General features: G+C 37.7%; 1 protein-coding gene across 1 annotated transcript in view; it reads left to right on the top strand.

Moving 5' to 3' along the window:
* The window catches only part of mcam.S (melanoma cell adhesion molecule S homeolog), a 35,890-nt gene extending 19,064 nt beyond the window's left edge, over window positions 1-16,826 (top strand). Inside the window, exons 4-18 of the mRNA XM_018242284.2 lie at window positions 279-346; window positions 2,079-2,166; window positions 3,479-3,658; window positions 3,911-4,032; window positions 5,150-5,297; window positions 5,595-5,710; window positions 7,331-7,472; window positions 7,559-7,683; window positions 8,371-8,503; window positions 9,912-9,950; window positions 10,420-10,455; window positions 11,534-11,569; window positions 14,151-14,292; window positions 15,067-15,178; window positions 15,674-16,826. Of these exons, the coding sequence (XP_018097773.1) occupies window positions 279-346; window positions 2,079-2,166; window positions 3,479-3,658; window positions 3,911-4,032; window positions 5,150-5,297; window positions 5,595-5,710; window positions 7,331-7,472; window positions 7,559-7,683; window positions 8,371-8,503; window positions 9,912-9,950; window positions 10,420-10,455; window positions 11,534-11,569; window positions 14,151-14,292; window positions 15,067-15,178; window positions 15,674-15,703 (1,517 nt within the window). The 3' untranslated portion in view covers window positions 15,704-16,826. The remainder of the gene's footprint in view (window positions 1-278; window positions 347-2,078; window positions 2,167-3,478; window positions 3,659-3,910; window positions 4,033-5,149; window positions 5,298-5,594; window positions 5,711-7,330; window positions 7,473-7,558; window positions 7,684-8,370; window positions 8,504-9,911; window positions 9,951-10,419; window positions 10,456-11,533; window positions 11,570-14,150; window positions 14,293-15,066; window positions 15,179-15,673) is intronic.

The following is a 16,826-nucleotide window of genomic DNA, read 5'->3' as shown; positions in this document are numbered from 1 at the left end:
AGTCTATTGGGGTTATTTAATGTTTAAATGATTTTTAGCAGACTTAAGGTATGGAGATCCAAATTATGGAAGGATCTCTTATCCAGAAAACCCCAAGTCCCAATCATTCCAGATAATAGATCCTATACCTGTACCAGAACTGCAGCCCCTGCTCTTTAAATGAACAATAATATGTAGAAAAATAAGAATTCTTGGGCAGTACAATAGGGGTATTTTGTTAAGCTTTTTATATAGCACAGGATCATTAATGACCTTCACTTTATCTCTTTTTTTTTCAGAAAAACCAGAACCCCCAGAGATTGTAATTACAGAAGACGCCTTCCGCTCAACAGATTACATCTCTGAGGTAAGAATGCAAGACAAATAAAAATGAAAAGTGGGGAAAATTAAGGAAAGCTTTGGGGTCCCTGGTTTAAAGAAGCTATTATTATTAAGTATTATTAATCAGCTGTTAATCAGCATATTTTTACTTACACTGCACCAGTGTCACATGCAACACTGGAATATTTTCAATGGATTGAAGTGGGGTCAATTTAGACAACAAAAAAATTGTGTTGCAATAATCAAGATAGGTGTGTAAGGAAGGCAGCTCTGGACTGGGAGTCAAAATAGGCCCCGGCATTTTAACTGCACAGAGGCCCAAACAGCCCCCCACCAGCCCAATAAATAGTGACTGGCTATGGCATCTTAGAGCAGCCCTCTGGCATTTGCCAGAACCCACAGATTGCCAGTCCAGGCCTAACGGAAGGGTTAAACCACTGGCTACAAGTTACTTAAAGATGCATTTACTAATTTGCAAGGTTAAAAAAAAAAAAGTCGCCCAAAAAGAGTGTTTTTCTTGAATCCTTACCTTATTTAAGGAAAATGGCAATGAAATATTCCCTCTTGCATTTTGTCAGAGAAGAAAAAAAAGTCAAATGCCAGAAAGAATCACATACAGGCATAGGATTCGTTATCCGAAAACCTGTTATCCATAAAGCTCCGAATTACGCAAAGGCTGTCTCCCATAGACTCCATTATAATCAAATAAACTAAAGTTTAAATACTTATTTCCTTTTCTCTGTAATAAAACAGATCCTTGTATTTGATCCAAACTAAGATATCCTTAATCCTTAGTGGAAGCAAAACCAGCCTATTGGCTAAAAGTATGAAGAGCCAAATTACGGAAAGACCCGTTATCCGGAAAGCCCCAGGTCCCAAGCATTCTGGATAACAGGTCCCATACCTGTAGTTCTATTCATTTTCAACAAGGCTAAACAACTTGACTGTTTTAGTGAAATGGGAAAATACATAAATAAAGACATTAGAGAAAATTCCCTTTGACTTCTATTGAACCTCATCAGCTTTTACTTGCTGAGTTTTTTTCTGCCAATTTTCACCGATTTTTTCTTTAATAAATACTGACTATTCAATGCTCTAACAAATATTCTTGAGTATATTCACATTTGCGTTTTCTCGCTGTGCTCATGTGTGCTCCCGTCAAAAAAACAACTGGTCCTGTCCTGGCTTATAATTGTGGTTCTAGCTTTGTACCATATCTGTGTAGCCTAGTATTAAGACACTCTTCTTGTTGTGTATACCAGGACTAGACTAGTGACTTTCATGCAGGCTTGTGCTGCTTTACTGCTCTTCTGATCACCCTTAACTATTTAAATCTTTGCACAGGCCATGGCGCTGTGCAGGGGGTCGATTATCACACAGAAGAGAGAGTTAACCACACTCTGCAAAAGTATTAAACTGCCTGTATTTCCTAGGATTTTTGTCTTGTGTCTCACAAATTTGGGTGGCTATTCATCTCTTTTCTCTCTCTCTCTTTTTCCCTCTCTCTCGATTGGTTGCTATAGATTATGGCAGATGGGCAAACTTAGTGCCTTTTATAACATAACCCAATGAATGTTACTACATTAGTTGGGTTATGTTATAAAAGGCACTAAGTTTGCCCATCTGCCGTAATCTATAGCACATTGTACTTGATAATAAGTACAATGTATAATAAGTACAATGTAGCAAGTACGCTGGTTGTGTTCCACTGCGCATGTCACTTGATGAGTAACTGACCTTTTGTATTTCTTTCATAGTTAGGAAGCTGTGCAAGTGTGAATGGGTACCCAGTTCCAAACATCACGTGGTATAAGAATGACATGCCTCTGAGAGATGCCCAGGACAGTATGTAATATTTTTTTCCTATGCATTCATTACTCCAGTTTGTTTGCTGTAATAACTTTTTTCTGCATTCTTATACTGCAAGTGATACTGCTTCATTTAACGCTACACTGTGGGTTTGCACATTGATAAAGCTTAATAAAAAAGTTAGTAAAACAACAAGATTTGCATAGGGGAATAAGATAGGCTTACCTAAACCATATTAACTCTTGAAACTTGCTAAACATTGTCTTTGTAGTCTCAGACATTTCAGCCTATGACTTATGTTATACTAGACAGTGCTGCCCAATACCAACCCATGTCTCCAGTGACAGCTAAATAATCTACCTGTCACTTCATACAGGTAGTGAAATTAAAGGGGAACTTCGGCTTCCAAACCAAAATTTGATAAAGAGGCTCACATAACACAGAACCCCCTAATATACCAATCACAGTTACCTGTTTCTACAAAAAGTATGACTAAACACAATTTTATATGCTGAAATCCAGCTGTTTAACAGTTCTTTTCTTTCTGCATCATTTCAAATGCTGGCAGGAAAGGAGGAACTATGTTTAGTTCCTCCTTTCCTGCCAGAATTTCAAATGATGTTACAAATTGTAACAACTTCTCCACAGCTTACAGACAACATGCAGGAACTACATAACCCACAATGCACTGCACTGTGATATTCCGTTCCTTATTGAAATCACATGTGCAGGGAATTGTGGGGTTTGGAGGATGCAGGCTGAGGACAGCTGGTTGTTGATACAATAGTCAGCCAGCTCAGCAAAGTTGTCAGACAGATCAGCAGGAAAGCAGGGGGCTACGCTTTGGGAATTTTCAGAAACCATTAAAAATCAGGAAAAGTCATTCTCTGAAATCTTAACTTCTTATGTGGGAATACAGTAATAATGTGACCTTAAACGTGACTTGGCCTTATAACCCTACACCTATATGAGATCTGGATATACACTGTAGAAGACATTGCATATGTGAAAAGTTTGATTACAGTAATAACTTGCTGTTTACCTGCTACAATGTTATTTGAATTCTTTGCTGTGTATATTTCTATGAATATTATGGAAACCTGAACTTGTTGCCCCTTTCTACCCCCCCTTTTTTCTTTCTGTTCCCCCTTTTCTTGAAATTTACCTGAATAAAGAATTGTTAAAAAAAAAAATCAGGAAAAGTCTGCATATTTTTTAATTGATGTATATTGCAAAGTTGCTTGAAATTATGTTTACTTTTCAAAACGCTTAAGTTATGTTTGTTTGGTGTTCCCATTTTAACCAAAAACTTTTTTCATTACCTATTTTTTATTTGATTTTTATCTAGAAGTGGAAATAAGTTCCTCAGTGACCCAGGAGTCCAGTGGTTTATTTACAGTTAAGAGCACACTGTCTGTCCCTCTTCGAGAAGACGACGATAAAGCATACATTTATTGTGAAGTCTCCTACCTGTCTTCTTCTGGTCACCATATGATGGAATCTGAGAGAAAGAACATCACTGTTTTGTGTGGGTATAACAGTAGTTGCTTTTTTGAATGCTATATAGTTTTTATTTGGGTCTTTAGAGGACCTTTAATGGTTTGCTTGGTATGCTTTACTTTTTTATGGTAAGTAAATAAGTAAATGCAACTTTATGTAATTATAATAATGACATAAATTACTATTTGGCTATAGTTAGGCTGGACCTTTATACAGATGGATATCTTTATTTTATGTGTAGGCAGTGTTTTAAGATGTTTACAGTTCTTTGGCTTTTCAGATCCAAGCCGAAATGTAAGACTGTTCCAGTCATTTCCCACTGGGCCAGTAAAAGAGGGCGATAATGTGGAATTAAAATGTGAGGGAGATGGAACAAACTCTCTAGATATAACCTACAGCAGGGTAAGGAGTCTTAAGTTTACATTCTTTATTAAATCTTAAACATTTTCATAATCCACAATATTTCCAGTGTGTATTCCATCAGCAGACTTTCCAACATGTTTGCAGTGCTAGCATTACTTTTCACTCCACCGTGTTTTCATGCTAACTTCAGTCACTTCATCTCCAAAAACTTGCTTTTTTATTCTATTTACTACACATGGGATTCAACTAAACACTGCTCTCAAATGGATATGTGAAATGGTTTATGTTTAAATGGGTAGTTGACCTTTATTCCCATTTTTTTTGTATTTCATAATTATTTAGCTAATAATTGTAGTCTTACAGAACCATCATTTTTTGGGGGTCAGTGACTCCCTTTCGAAAACTGAAAAGAAACAAAAGAGAATAGCAAAAAATTAAAAGACTATTAAAACAAATAAAAGAATAGCCCTATTTCAAAAATTGCTAAGAATAGGACATTCTATATCGTAGTAAAAGTTAATTACCCCATTGGTCCCCTTTAAGGCTCTTACACACGGGCGGTTTTACCTGCGCTCCCCTGCGTTGTGATTCTTCCGTTCAGCCGCAGGGGAGTGCAGGAGTAGACAGTCAATTTCTGTCAAGGGGGCTGTACTCACACAGACGCATGTATGTGCCAAACGCAGGTGAAATGCAACATGCTGCGTCCCATCTGCGTTTGGCGCTTACATGCGTCTGTGTGAGTACAGCCCCCTTGACAGAAATTGAGTGTCTCTACTCCTGCACTCCCCTGCGGTTGAATGGAAGAAAGCGCAACGCAGGGGAAGAGCCCTTAAGCTTCACAGAGGGACAATACTTTAGCCTCTACTAATATCATTATTAAACCAGGACATTGATTTTATTGACCTTATCAAGTATAAATATATTGCATTACCTCAGTCTTCTGATATGGTTACTTTATGTGAGTGAATCATATAGAGAGCACACCTCGCTTAATTTTAACATATTCTTCTCCCTAGTCGCTTACATTCATCTTTCCATGTATGTGGTCTCCATTCCACCTTTCTTATTATGCTCTGGCCTTAATACTTAATTTCTCTTTGGCTAATGTAATGTGTAAAGAATAAACTTTGTTTCTTCTTACTGCATATGTTCACAGAAAGATGAGGATGACAGTTTAGGAGAGGGACCATCCGTGATCTTGGAGAAAGTTACGCGCAGCTCCTCGGGGATCTATGAATGTACTGGAATGGACTTTGAAAATTCTGATCATTTAATGAAAGCTGAGATTGAGCTTCGAGTCCATTGTAAGTAATCAGTGTGCACCTCTAAATGACCTTAGCTATCTTATATAGTTTTCAAGAGCTGAGCTAAAACTCCAAGGTCTTAGCCAGGGTTAAGGAATAATGTGCTTTAGCAGCAGCCAGATACATACTGCTTTGAACACAGGCATATATTGTGCAATATAATTGATTTTATGTTATGGGGCAATTCTGCCTGCTATTAAGATACTTCTCGTGCATTTATTTAGTTTGCTGTTCTTTATTTGCATATATATTACAGTATTCTCAACAAAATAAAACTCTCTCTTCCCTTTTTGTCAGTTCTCGATGAGCCTGTGTTTTCTCAGATGTCCCCTATTATTGTGCATCCTGGTGACCAACTTAGCGTGTCTTGTGAAGCCAATTCATCTGCAGAGGCAGAGACCATGTGGAAGCATGTAAGGACAAATGGGAATCTGAAAAGTTAGAGATCCCTGAAATAAGACTTGTGCAAATTTGTATCTGTATCTTTTTCCATGAACAGGTACCTACCTGCCTTCTCAAGTTATTTTTGCTTGTTTTCTTCCTTACCTGAGTTATTTAGTCTGCTCCTCTGTTAGCACAACCAGTATTTTTGGGTTGTCAGCATTCATCAAATAGGTCCACATAAACTATTTTCAAGTAAAATGAAATTTTTTGTTACTTTTCCCGTAAATAGACAATATATTGTGAGACAAACAGAATGGTACACAGTAGAATGAAAATTCCTTACTGACAGAGGAGTCATAGGTATAACTAAATCATATGCAATGCAATATTTACCACAATCAGTGCTGATGATTAGCTGCAGGAAACCATAAATCAAGTGGTAAATATTGTTTATAGGGAATAATATACCCCCTACTGTGAAACAAAATGATATTAGCAGTCAGTATAAAGATACAAGGCCAAAGGCTGAATACTTTTATACAGGTTATGGAACGCCACTGTGACTTCTAATATTTTCATAATTTACATTTTTTTCCAACACATCACTGAGCACCAATTATAACTGATGACATCCCTAAACTCCTAAAGAATGTAATTTACAGGATATTCATGGCTCTTGTGTGTTATATCTTTGTATAGGCATTTCAACTTGTAGATATAAAGGAGCATTTTCTTACTAGACGCAGTCTGCAAAGTGCCACATTTTTACTTACAATGCAGCATTTTCCCAAGAATTAAAGTTTAGTTGAGTCTTTTTACTAATCCTTAACTGTGCGATTATGTGCATTATTCTGCAGTTAAGGATTAGTAAATCAGCAGCTACGTGTTAAGACTTACCCTTTCCCTGCTAACGTTTTTTATATTGTTTTTGAAGCATTTTATTGAATGTTCTGTAAAAAGCTTACAGTTTACACATAGACTGTTGAGAAAAAAGGTGGTATGAGATCAATACTCAGTGGCGACCACTGATCTCTACAACTCATAACAGAGAGGGATAAGTAGATAAATAAACAAAACAAACAAAACTACGCCAAGTGGATAAAATAGGAAGAAGAAAACGTAAATAATAATACAAGAAAAGAGAAAAAAAACATTGTTTCCAATATATAGCAGCTATATAAGAATAAGTATGATCCAGTCTTTTTTAATGCGTCGCAATAGGCAAATTCAGAACTCACTAGGGGTCATTTACCTTTCCAAAATGGAAAGTGTAAGCCTTATTACTTAACTACCCTAAGGCAGGTGGTAACAACAGGCCTGTGCTGCACCTCCTGACTCTTTACACCAAGTGTGCTCAGTGCAAAGAGCAGCAGCATTGCCTGGGCCTATTGCCTGTGCCTATTCTCGAGCCCCTTAGTACTTAGGAATAGTAAATGCCATCTTCTTATAAGTAGCACTAAATAAACATATACTTGTTTGCCTATATTTGGAGCATACACTTCCATCTTTTTAACTAAAATATTATGCCCCATGCTTAGAACTTTAGTGTTGGAGCGGGTCAAAGGTAAAAGCATTGCTAGTACACTCTCTCTACTAGAGGAGCCAAATGTCTGTTAAAAAGTCTAATTCTTAAATTCTTCTCTTTTCAGAAAGGTCACATTATGTCGCGCAACTCATTTCTTACTCTGAGTCAGATGAATCATGCAACGTCCGGGAAGTACACATGCATCGTAACTTTGCCCAGTGTACCAGGGCTGTCTGTCAGCAAAGAGCTGGAAATCACTGTAAAAGGTAGAGACTGGAATGAAGTGGAAGGACAAAGTGTGTATACCAGTTCTGACTGGTCTGCAAGTAATTTCAATTTTATTCTATCACAGGAAAACCAGAACTGTCTGTGAGCTCAAAGTCCATCTACGTGCAAGAGAATACTATAGTGACCGTGACATGTAAAGCACTGGGTCACCCAAAATCCACCATCACTTGGTCTGCCAATGGCACAACGGTAGTAGATTCTCGAATGCATCGCATTATTTGCCTCTCTCCAGTTTACTCTTCTTTCCTACCATTTGTCGCATGCGTGTTTTTTTTTTTTTAACAATTGTATTTTTCTCTATTTTCTGTTAATTCATGCTGCTTAAAATGTCAGTTTCACCCCAGTAAAGATCATGATACCAAGGGACAGATTTATCAAATGGAAAATAGGTTTTCCTGTCAAAGTTTCCTGCAGATGCAGATTTTTTTTGCCATTTATGAAAAACTGTAATAACTTCACCAAAGTTGGAAAATATGTAAAGATCTGGTTTATTTCTAAAAGCTGTTGCCAATTCCCCCAATGGGTTTTTTCATCAGAAAAGTAACAGCTGCTTGAAAGAGGTCGAAATCATTGTGTCCTATAAGCAAAAGTCATGCAAGTCGGCTCCTGATTATTTCAGTCGCTTTTCACTTCGTGGAAAAATGTATCACTTTGCAAGTCTATAGGATACTCAGGCAATAGAAAAACATTTGTGGGCTTTATTAGGCATGTTGAACTAGAAAGAAAATAAAAATGTTATGCTCATACTGATTAAGGCCTTAAAAACGTTAAAAATGATCAACAAAATGTTTGATAAATCTATCCCAGAGCCATAGGGAACATACCCATTTTTGGTCTGCTGAAGAGCACTCAAACTTTTGTCTCTGTCATTTACAGTCAGAAAAAACTGAGGGCCCAGAAAAAACTAGTGAGCTGTCCTTCAAAGTGACCTCCGAGCTGCTCGGTATTGGGGTCATCATCTGTAAAGCAACAAACAAAATGGGCAGCAGTGAAGAAGAAATACAGCTATGTAAGTTGAATATATTTTTGTGCTTGCTTTTCTTTGTATGTGTACAGTGCCGTTTCTAATGCAGCAGCCGCCTGAGGTGGCCCCTGCAATGCGGCCCCCTTCGCCCCTCAACACTGTTTCTGCACCGGAGGGGGTTGGGCGGAGCATCGATAGGGCGCAATTGCTCTCTTTTGCACTAGAAAGCCGAATTTCTGGTTTAAAAAATGGAAATTCGTCTCTTAAAGGCACCAGGAGCTGTTTGTTTGTCGCCCCTGGTACTCTGACTGTATGTTTATATATTCTGATTTCTGTTTTGCTTTAGAGTTTGCTCTTAAAGTTGTAGTTCACCTTTTTTAAAAATAAAAAACAAGATTCTGTGCCTATTGACAAATTAAGCATTTTGGTAATAAGGCCGATATAACGAAAATTTCACCTTTCAAAGATATTTATGTTTAAAGAGATTACTTACCCAGCCAAAGGGACAAGCAATCTTACAATTAGAGTTGCCACCTGGCCAGTATTTTATTATTAATAGGGGAAAAAAGATAAATATATAGGAAGGCCTGTATTTTGTTACAGAAAAGGTTGCAAACCTACTTACAATAGATATATTCTGGAGGAGTCAGGACAATGGTGATTTTCCTAATGCATTAATATGGCATCAATTCTATTGGCTGGCAGCTTAATACCATGCTAACAAGTTAGGAAGACCCAGGATTTGTGCATTAGTAGTGGAAGCATGCACTGTACTGGCTGTTAATGGAACATGGCCAGGAAACGTAGAACAGCAAAAAGACAGAAACTACATTCTCCAATGAGGCACAAAACATAAATATATAAACAAAGGTGCCGTTTTTGTTAAATGGTCCCAAATGAAAAAAAACACCCAAAAATAGGAACAAAGGCACACTCCATTCAATGCTTCTGCAAAAAATTTAGATTTTTTTGCAGAAGCATTGAATGGAGTGTGCCTTTGTTCCTATACAATAGCTCGTTATTGCAGCCAAGCTAACATTGAGCACCTCACATTGGTAAATATAAATTATTTCATTAGAGTATTAAGGCAGAAGGAAGTTTTGGATTGTATACACCAAATGAAAAAATGCCTATTTTGGCAATAGGGACAGTATAATATATAATATATAAGGTGAACCACCCCTTTAATGCTTAAGGAATAATTTGACTTATACATGAATTCGGCAGGTTTCAGCTGGCGAATAGTCAAATTCAAAATTCTTAAAGGGCAAGACTTTGGTAAATATCGAAAATCGAATGTGAATTTAAAAAAAAATTAGATTCGAGTTTGGATAATTCCCTTGTCGAATTTGACAGTTTTAACCATAAAAAATTCTAAGAATTGGAATTCGAATTTTCAATTCGACCCTTAATAAATCTGCCCCTTGATTAATTTCTCTATTTTTCCCTACAGTTCATTCAAGCACACCTGTTTTTTCGACTACTAGTTCAGGTAAATATGCAAAATCTGATGTGGGAACTGGGTAGAGCATGTGTGCAAATGGAGCAAAACACTTGCCATCTTGGCTCACAGCACTTATTTCACCAAACCTAATGGATTGGCTTTGTAATCCAAATTCTTCTTGCTCCATCTGCAAATAATGAAAATATACATTCCATACATTGGGCAAGGAGGTATGGGAAATGAAAAGGATTGTTATAGTTGTAGGAATAGATATACTACAAAGTGGAGCCATGGGGCCGAAGTGCTAAATTGTAAAAGTGCATTTAACAATAGCAACCAATGAGCAATCAGTGTTTAACAGTTTACTACAGACTGGGAAATAAAAGCAAAGACCCAATGGGTTGCTGCTGGCAACCATTGTGCCTATAATTGATTTCATATAAATATGTTAAATGTGAATTAGACTTGTATATCAGGCTTGTACCTAAAAGGATCAATTCTCTATTTTGTCATGTAGATCTGTTCACTTCCCCTGTTTCAGAGAATAACACAGGTATGTATAGAAAGCATGGCGTGGGACATGTGTAGAACTGTGCAATGATATAGCAGAACTTCAGTCATCTGGAAGACTCAACCAAACCTTTTGGGCTGAATTTAAATAAATAATAAATTGTTTGTGCCATATGCCTAAACATGGTCTTCTCTATCTGTACACAACTGCATGATTACAAATGTTCATAAGATTTTCACATCCCATAAGCAGAAAAAAGTGGAAGGGGAAGGCGCTCTATACTTGGGAGTGGCGAAAGTTAGGCATCCCCAAGTGATTGTACCAATCCCGGGGATATTCCAGTGAGCATCACAAAGCGATCGGCTTCCTCCTCCTTCTTCTTTATTTGAGCTGGTGTGCATGTGCAGTAGCGAGAAAAGATTAACAAAGAAGTCAGCTATTTCGTTCTACTGCACATGCGTTTGCCCGGGAACTTTAAAGAAAGAAGAAGGAGGAAGCCGATTGATCTGTGGTGCTCACTGGAGGAACCCCTGGACAGATGCAGATTTCTGCTGATAGGAGCACCGGCCCGGTTTCAGGTATGTATATACAATCACTTGGGGTGCCTTACTTTGGCACCCCCCGATTAAATATGCCTTTCCTTTTCCTTTAAGCTGCCGATTCGTGTTCTTTAGACCGATTCGGCAGCTTATCTGCCCATGTATGGGGCCTTCCAACGGGCATCCTAACCGATATCTGGCCAAAAATAGGCCAGATATTAATTGGGCAGATATCGATTGGCTATGATGCCATCCGCATCCCGTCGGCGTCCGTTCTCATAGTTTTAATACAATCGTTCGTCTGTAGGGATATCGATTGGATTAGCCCGATATTGCCCTGCCTTTGGTGGGCATATTGTGAGGTCACCATACGAGAGGATATATGGCCACCTTAAGATGGAAAGATATCAGAAATAGTCGAGGCTGAAGGAGATGCCTGTAATAGCCATGTACTTAATCATGAGTAGATACTGTTTAAATGTCCAGCCTCCAAGACTGTTCCCTTAATGAGGCTGTATTTTTAAATATCTACATATATATAAAAAATGTTTATTCTTTGTTTTTGTTTTTTTGCGACACAGGATCAGGAAACACAATACCTTCAGTTCCAAAAACAGGCAAGTCCATAAAATAAACTATATATAGGTGTTGGTGAGGCAAGGGTGTTGGAAGAGTGAAAGGCACACCACTAGGGAAGATAAAGTGGTATTGAAATGAGGTTTATGTACATGCATTACTATTCCCTTAAAGATTTAGATTAAAGGTTTAGACTAATTTGACCATTGAGAAACAATATTTGTGCTGTGCTGGTTGCAAACTGGGCTTTTGTTTGAAACCACCTTGTATTCACCCTATGCTACATTGATGTTTTCTGCATTTGGTTTATTAATGTATTTCTTTGATGTTATACATTGAAGGTGAAAACATGTCTGTATGTGTATTCCTTTACCCCAGGCTGTAAGGATAGTGTCTTCTGGAAATGTCATTTACAAGGATTCACTCCCATTCTAGATTAATTTTCATAGAAATGAAGGGGCCTTTCAAGCAAGCTGCAGAATTAATAACCAACAAACATTCCATTGCTTTGCTAGTTTAGATGATTTAAATGATCCCTGAACAACTTAGGTCTCTATAAAAATACTGTATATCACATAAAACAGCTCATATGTATAATCCCACTTTATCTAAATAAACCATTTTTATAAAAAATATACTTTAGTATACTAGTAATATATACTAGTAATATATATGCCATTGGCTGATCCTAAATATAAAGTTTCCATTTTAAGTACTAAGGGCAAGGATATGGGGCTAGACATATTGTCAGTTTCCCAGGTGCTCCCAGCCATGCGACTTGTGCTCTGGTGAACTTTAGTCACTCTTTAATGCTGCACCGCAATTTGGAGTGACATCCCCCCTCCCTTTCCCCATGGCAGCCTAACAACAGACCAAATGGGAAGGTAACAGGATAACATCTCCCTGACAACTCTGTTGAAGGATTCAGCTGCCTGAACTGATAATGCCCCCATGTGCTAATAGTACTGCAGCTACTGGTACTGAAATTTAGTGGGTGGGTGAACAGGCAAAACTGCCTATACTGCCTCACAATAAGGTTATGGTGGCTTCAGGCATTTATCTGGCAGCTTAAAAACACTATGGAAAAACTGTCCCATGTGCCATTAGCCTCAATCAACTTGTACGTAAAGGAGATATAGATAGATACACACAGTATGCACTTGTAAATATTGGTACACTGACTTCTATGAACAATAACTCCAGATCATAAATACTTTATAAAATGAGAGGAGAAGTAGCGGCACCCAAAATACATTAAATACAATGTGAAGCAATGGGAACGTTAGCCCCATATACAGTAAATACACTAAAAGGGGGTGGGAACTTTAGGCCCAAGTACGTTAAATAAAATGAGAGGCTATCAGTAACATTTCCAAAAAAACAGGTTTCCTGAAGGCTTTGGAAGATTTAAGCATTGTAGAGATCAGAATGAAGTTTAGAAATCATATGCATTGCTAAAAGTTCTCCCTCATAGTGGTAGTCATGAGAATAGCACCCAAGCAGGAAAAACCCTGCTATTGCACGACCTGGGTTGTATTGAAGTACAATTGGTAGGGGAGAAACAATAGCTCCTCAAAGCAGTTTTATTCTGCAGCACTAAAATGGCTGCCTCCACACCAATATTACATCTAAAAATACATTTGTTGGTTCAAGAATAAAATAAAATGGTAGAGTGAATTATTTGTAAAGAGTAATTTAGAAATAAAAAGTAAATCATAAAAAAATGAAGTTTCTGCCTAAAGGGCCTTTCAATCAAACTATTGTCTGCCGACCCCATTCATTTTTCAGTGCTGTATGATGATCAGTGCACTAGTTTCTTATTGATCAGCAAAGAATGTTCTTGACTTAATCTGAGATTGTAAAATACTGTATGTGGAGCCTGACCTATCTTAACCTTCTGTATTACTCATTAGTATATACCGTGCTACTGTGCAGCAATGCAGAATACATTTGTGCTTTATTTATATGTAATATTAATATTAATATTAATATACTGCTATGGTGCTTGCTGTAGTGGAGCCTTCTTTCTGGCTACCTGGCTGACTTAGAGAATGAGGTTCCATCTTGGTCAGTACAATGGAGTGTACAAATGGATAAAGGTTTCTTTACTAGATCTAGTAAAGGAGACTAACTAGACTTTGTGCATGGGTCTTTAATAGAAAATGGGTTAATACTACTCTTATGATTCAAACCATTCTATGGTTTCATAATAATTTATTTAAATGGCCAGTCCTACCCCTTGAGAGATGACATCAGAATGTCTAAAGCCAAGTCACTGACTCTTAAACCATAATGACAAAAAAATTACTGGTTGTGCACTAGTCAGTCACCGAACATTTTCAGATCAGTGGTTGATGCCTTTATGAGAAAGTCCCAGTTCAACTTCGGGCTACCATCTGACATCTTTCTCCACCAATCTTGTATTAACTATATCTTGTAATTCAAAATGTTATCACTAGTTTCTGAATTGTTTCACGTCTTAAAAAAAAATGAAAAGATCTCAACTTAGGTATACCATGGGCTATTTGAACCTGTATCCGCCAGTGTTCATTTAAATGACATCTTGCAATACATCCAAAACAAATGTGCATATCCTTAAACTGAGATGTGTTATATCCACAGACGTCCATCGTGCAGGCAGTCGTGGAGTGCTGATTGTGGTTGTTATTATCTGTATTCTGCTTCTGGCCATCCTTGGAGCTGTGCTGTACTTTCTCTATAAAAAGGGACACATTCCCTGTGGACGCTCAGGAAAACAAGACATGTGAGTATGAAATATTCATATATAGCAAACTACATAATGTCATTACACGGTCCCTTATAACAAGATATATTGCACAAAAGAGACAAGAACATGTTTACAGTATAAATGTGCATTTAATATGCTATGATTGCAGCAGACTTTGCTGTATTTTCCAGGTGAATTATTTCACAGAGCTACATACAATGGTGCTTGAAAGTTTGTGAACCTTTAAAATGTTCTATATTTTTATATGAATGTGACCTAAAACATCATCTGATTTTAAAACAAGCACTAAAAGTAGATGAAGAAAACCTATGTCACCCTTGATAAAGCTGCACCACCGGTGACAAAACATCCCAAGTTTCCTTCCACTAGCAGCAATGGAAATCACTGGTGGAAACAGTGGTAGATTAATAAAATGTGAGGCCCTAAGATACACTTTCCAGCACACACCAGTGATCTGCAGATTCCAACCCGGTGTAGAGAGCTTGGGTGCACATGTGCCTGGATCTGCACACATCTGGGCACATGTATGCAATTGGCCTGGATCCAGCAGAAATAAATATTCGGAATGAAATGTAAAAAGCTGAGCACCCCCCCCCCCTGCAACTGTATATCTGTATATCTGATGCCCTATCTTAATCTCCTGTATTAACCAGTAGTATGACATATATACCCTCTGGTAATATGTAGAATTTCTATTAACAAAAATATTACACTGAAACTAGTATAGTATCCCTTTAAGCTTTCATTCACTCACTCCGTCTCTTCCTTTGTTTTTGCTGGCTGATTAAGTACGAAGCCTAGCGAAAAGGAGCAAATCGTTGTGGAGATGAAGCCAGATTCCCCTGCTGAAGAATCAGTCCTGCTGCCTGGCGAGCAAGAGACAAAGTCACCAGGAGATCAGGTAAGAACTGCTTCTCTCAGCCTGTTTGCTCCACTTTATCTGATTGGATTGGGCCACTAGAGATTATAACACATTTTTATAACTATGAATTATACACAAACACATAAAATATTTGTATGTGTTAATAAATATGGCATTTGCAGTTTATTCCTTATCATAGAGTAATTGTTAGTTGCAGTAGTTAAAGTGGGACTGTCCAGTCTATAGCCAATTCAAATATTATTGTTCTATAGCTACCCTCTAACAGTCCTTAACAGAACGAAGTTTCCATTAATAATTATTTGGGAGTCACTCACTCACCAACACCCAGAAATGGAAGGGAATCCAAATAAACAAGAACCGTGACAAATATTTTCAGTTTCAAACAATAGAGACACAAACCTTGCGTTATAACAAGCATTTATAATATGTATAATATACAATGTATAATATGCATTTACCTCTGTTTCCTCTATATTGATCATTTTATAACTGATCAATCTTTTTTTTCCAAAGGGGGAGAAATACATGGATTTAAGAAACTGAATTAGTCTGTTTGACATTGGAGCAAATGGATCTGTTTCCGATGTTATGCCTACAGTCCTACATTGTCCTAAAAACTGCCATTCGCCACCTTCACCCGTCCATTACAGGAGTTGCTCTGTGGCTGATCTCTGGTTAAACCTCCATACAAAGACGGTGGCAGTAAACCAACAAAACTACCATTGTATTTGCCTGCAGATAGCCTTAAGGTGACAGTTTTATTATAACATATTGCCGTCCAGAAGATGCCTGATAACTAAGTGACCTTTGTGGCTTGCAGCTCATCTGCCTATAACTGTTTACTCTGTGGTCACAAAACTGACCCTGAGGTGGCCTTGGAATTCCTGCCTTTGTTTAGTTTCAAGGCAAGGGTATTTTATTCAAAGTAATGGGTTGGAAAGAGTTAAACCCCAAAATATCTAAGCACAAATGAAGATTACTGTCCAAACTGAAGCACTGACAATCCTCCCTCCCATTATTACTCTGAAGAGAGAAAGCTGAATGTCCATGCACTGTATCCTATCCTCAGAATGTACAATGGTATGGAAATTACCCCTACAGAAACAGCAGTACCCATCTTAAAGAAGAGAAGGGGCATGAAATTATATCCCACGACACTATGGTACCAATATACTAGCATAGGTGTTCCTTGACCGCAGTGCCAAATCAGAAATATGCTTTTGATCAGTTTACTTAAAGTCAGAATGAAAGCAAAGAGCTGATTGGTTGTTGTGGGTACCTGCACCCATGCAATTTAACACATTAGCAGGGGCGTAACTATGGAGTAAAGCAGATCCTGCGGCTGCAGGGGGTCCAGGAGCTATAGGGGCCCCATGAGGCCCAAATTCATAAACAGTTTCAATAAATATTGGTAAAACAAGCCTCTAAACATTTTGGGGGCCTGAAAAACAATTTGTTGTGGGGCCCAGTGTCATCTAGTTACGCCACTGCACATTTGTTAAGTGACACCTCTATAAAGCAGGAAGGGGTTTCTTCTATGGTATTTCCTACTTTACATGCTGAAAACAGCTTTATTTAAAACATATATATTTACTATATATGTATATATATTTGTTGGTTTGTGTGTAAATTTAAAGAATCTAATAAAGCTTTGCTTTTTTTTAAA

This window comes from Xenopus laevis, chromosome 7S (assembly GCF_017654675.1).
Source record: "Xenopus laevis strain J_2021 chromosome 7S, Xenopus_laevis_v10.1, whole genome shotgun sequence".
In the NCBI taxonomy this organism is placed as follows: domain Eukaryota; kingdom Metazoa; phylum Chordata; class Amphibia; order Anura; family Pipidae; genus Xenopus; species Xenopus laevis.
The sequence above is the reverse complement of the archived record's forward strand: the minus strand, read 5'-3'. Positions and strand labels throughout refer to the sequence as shown.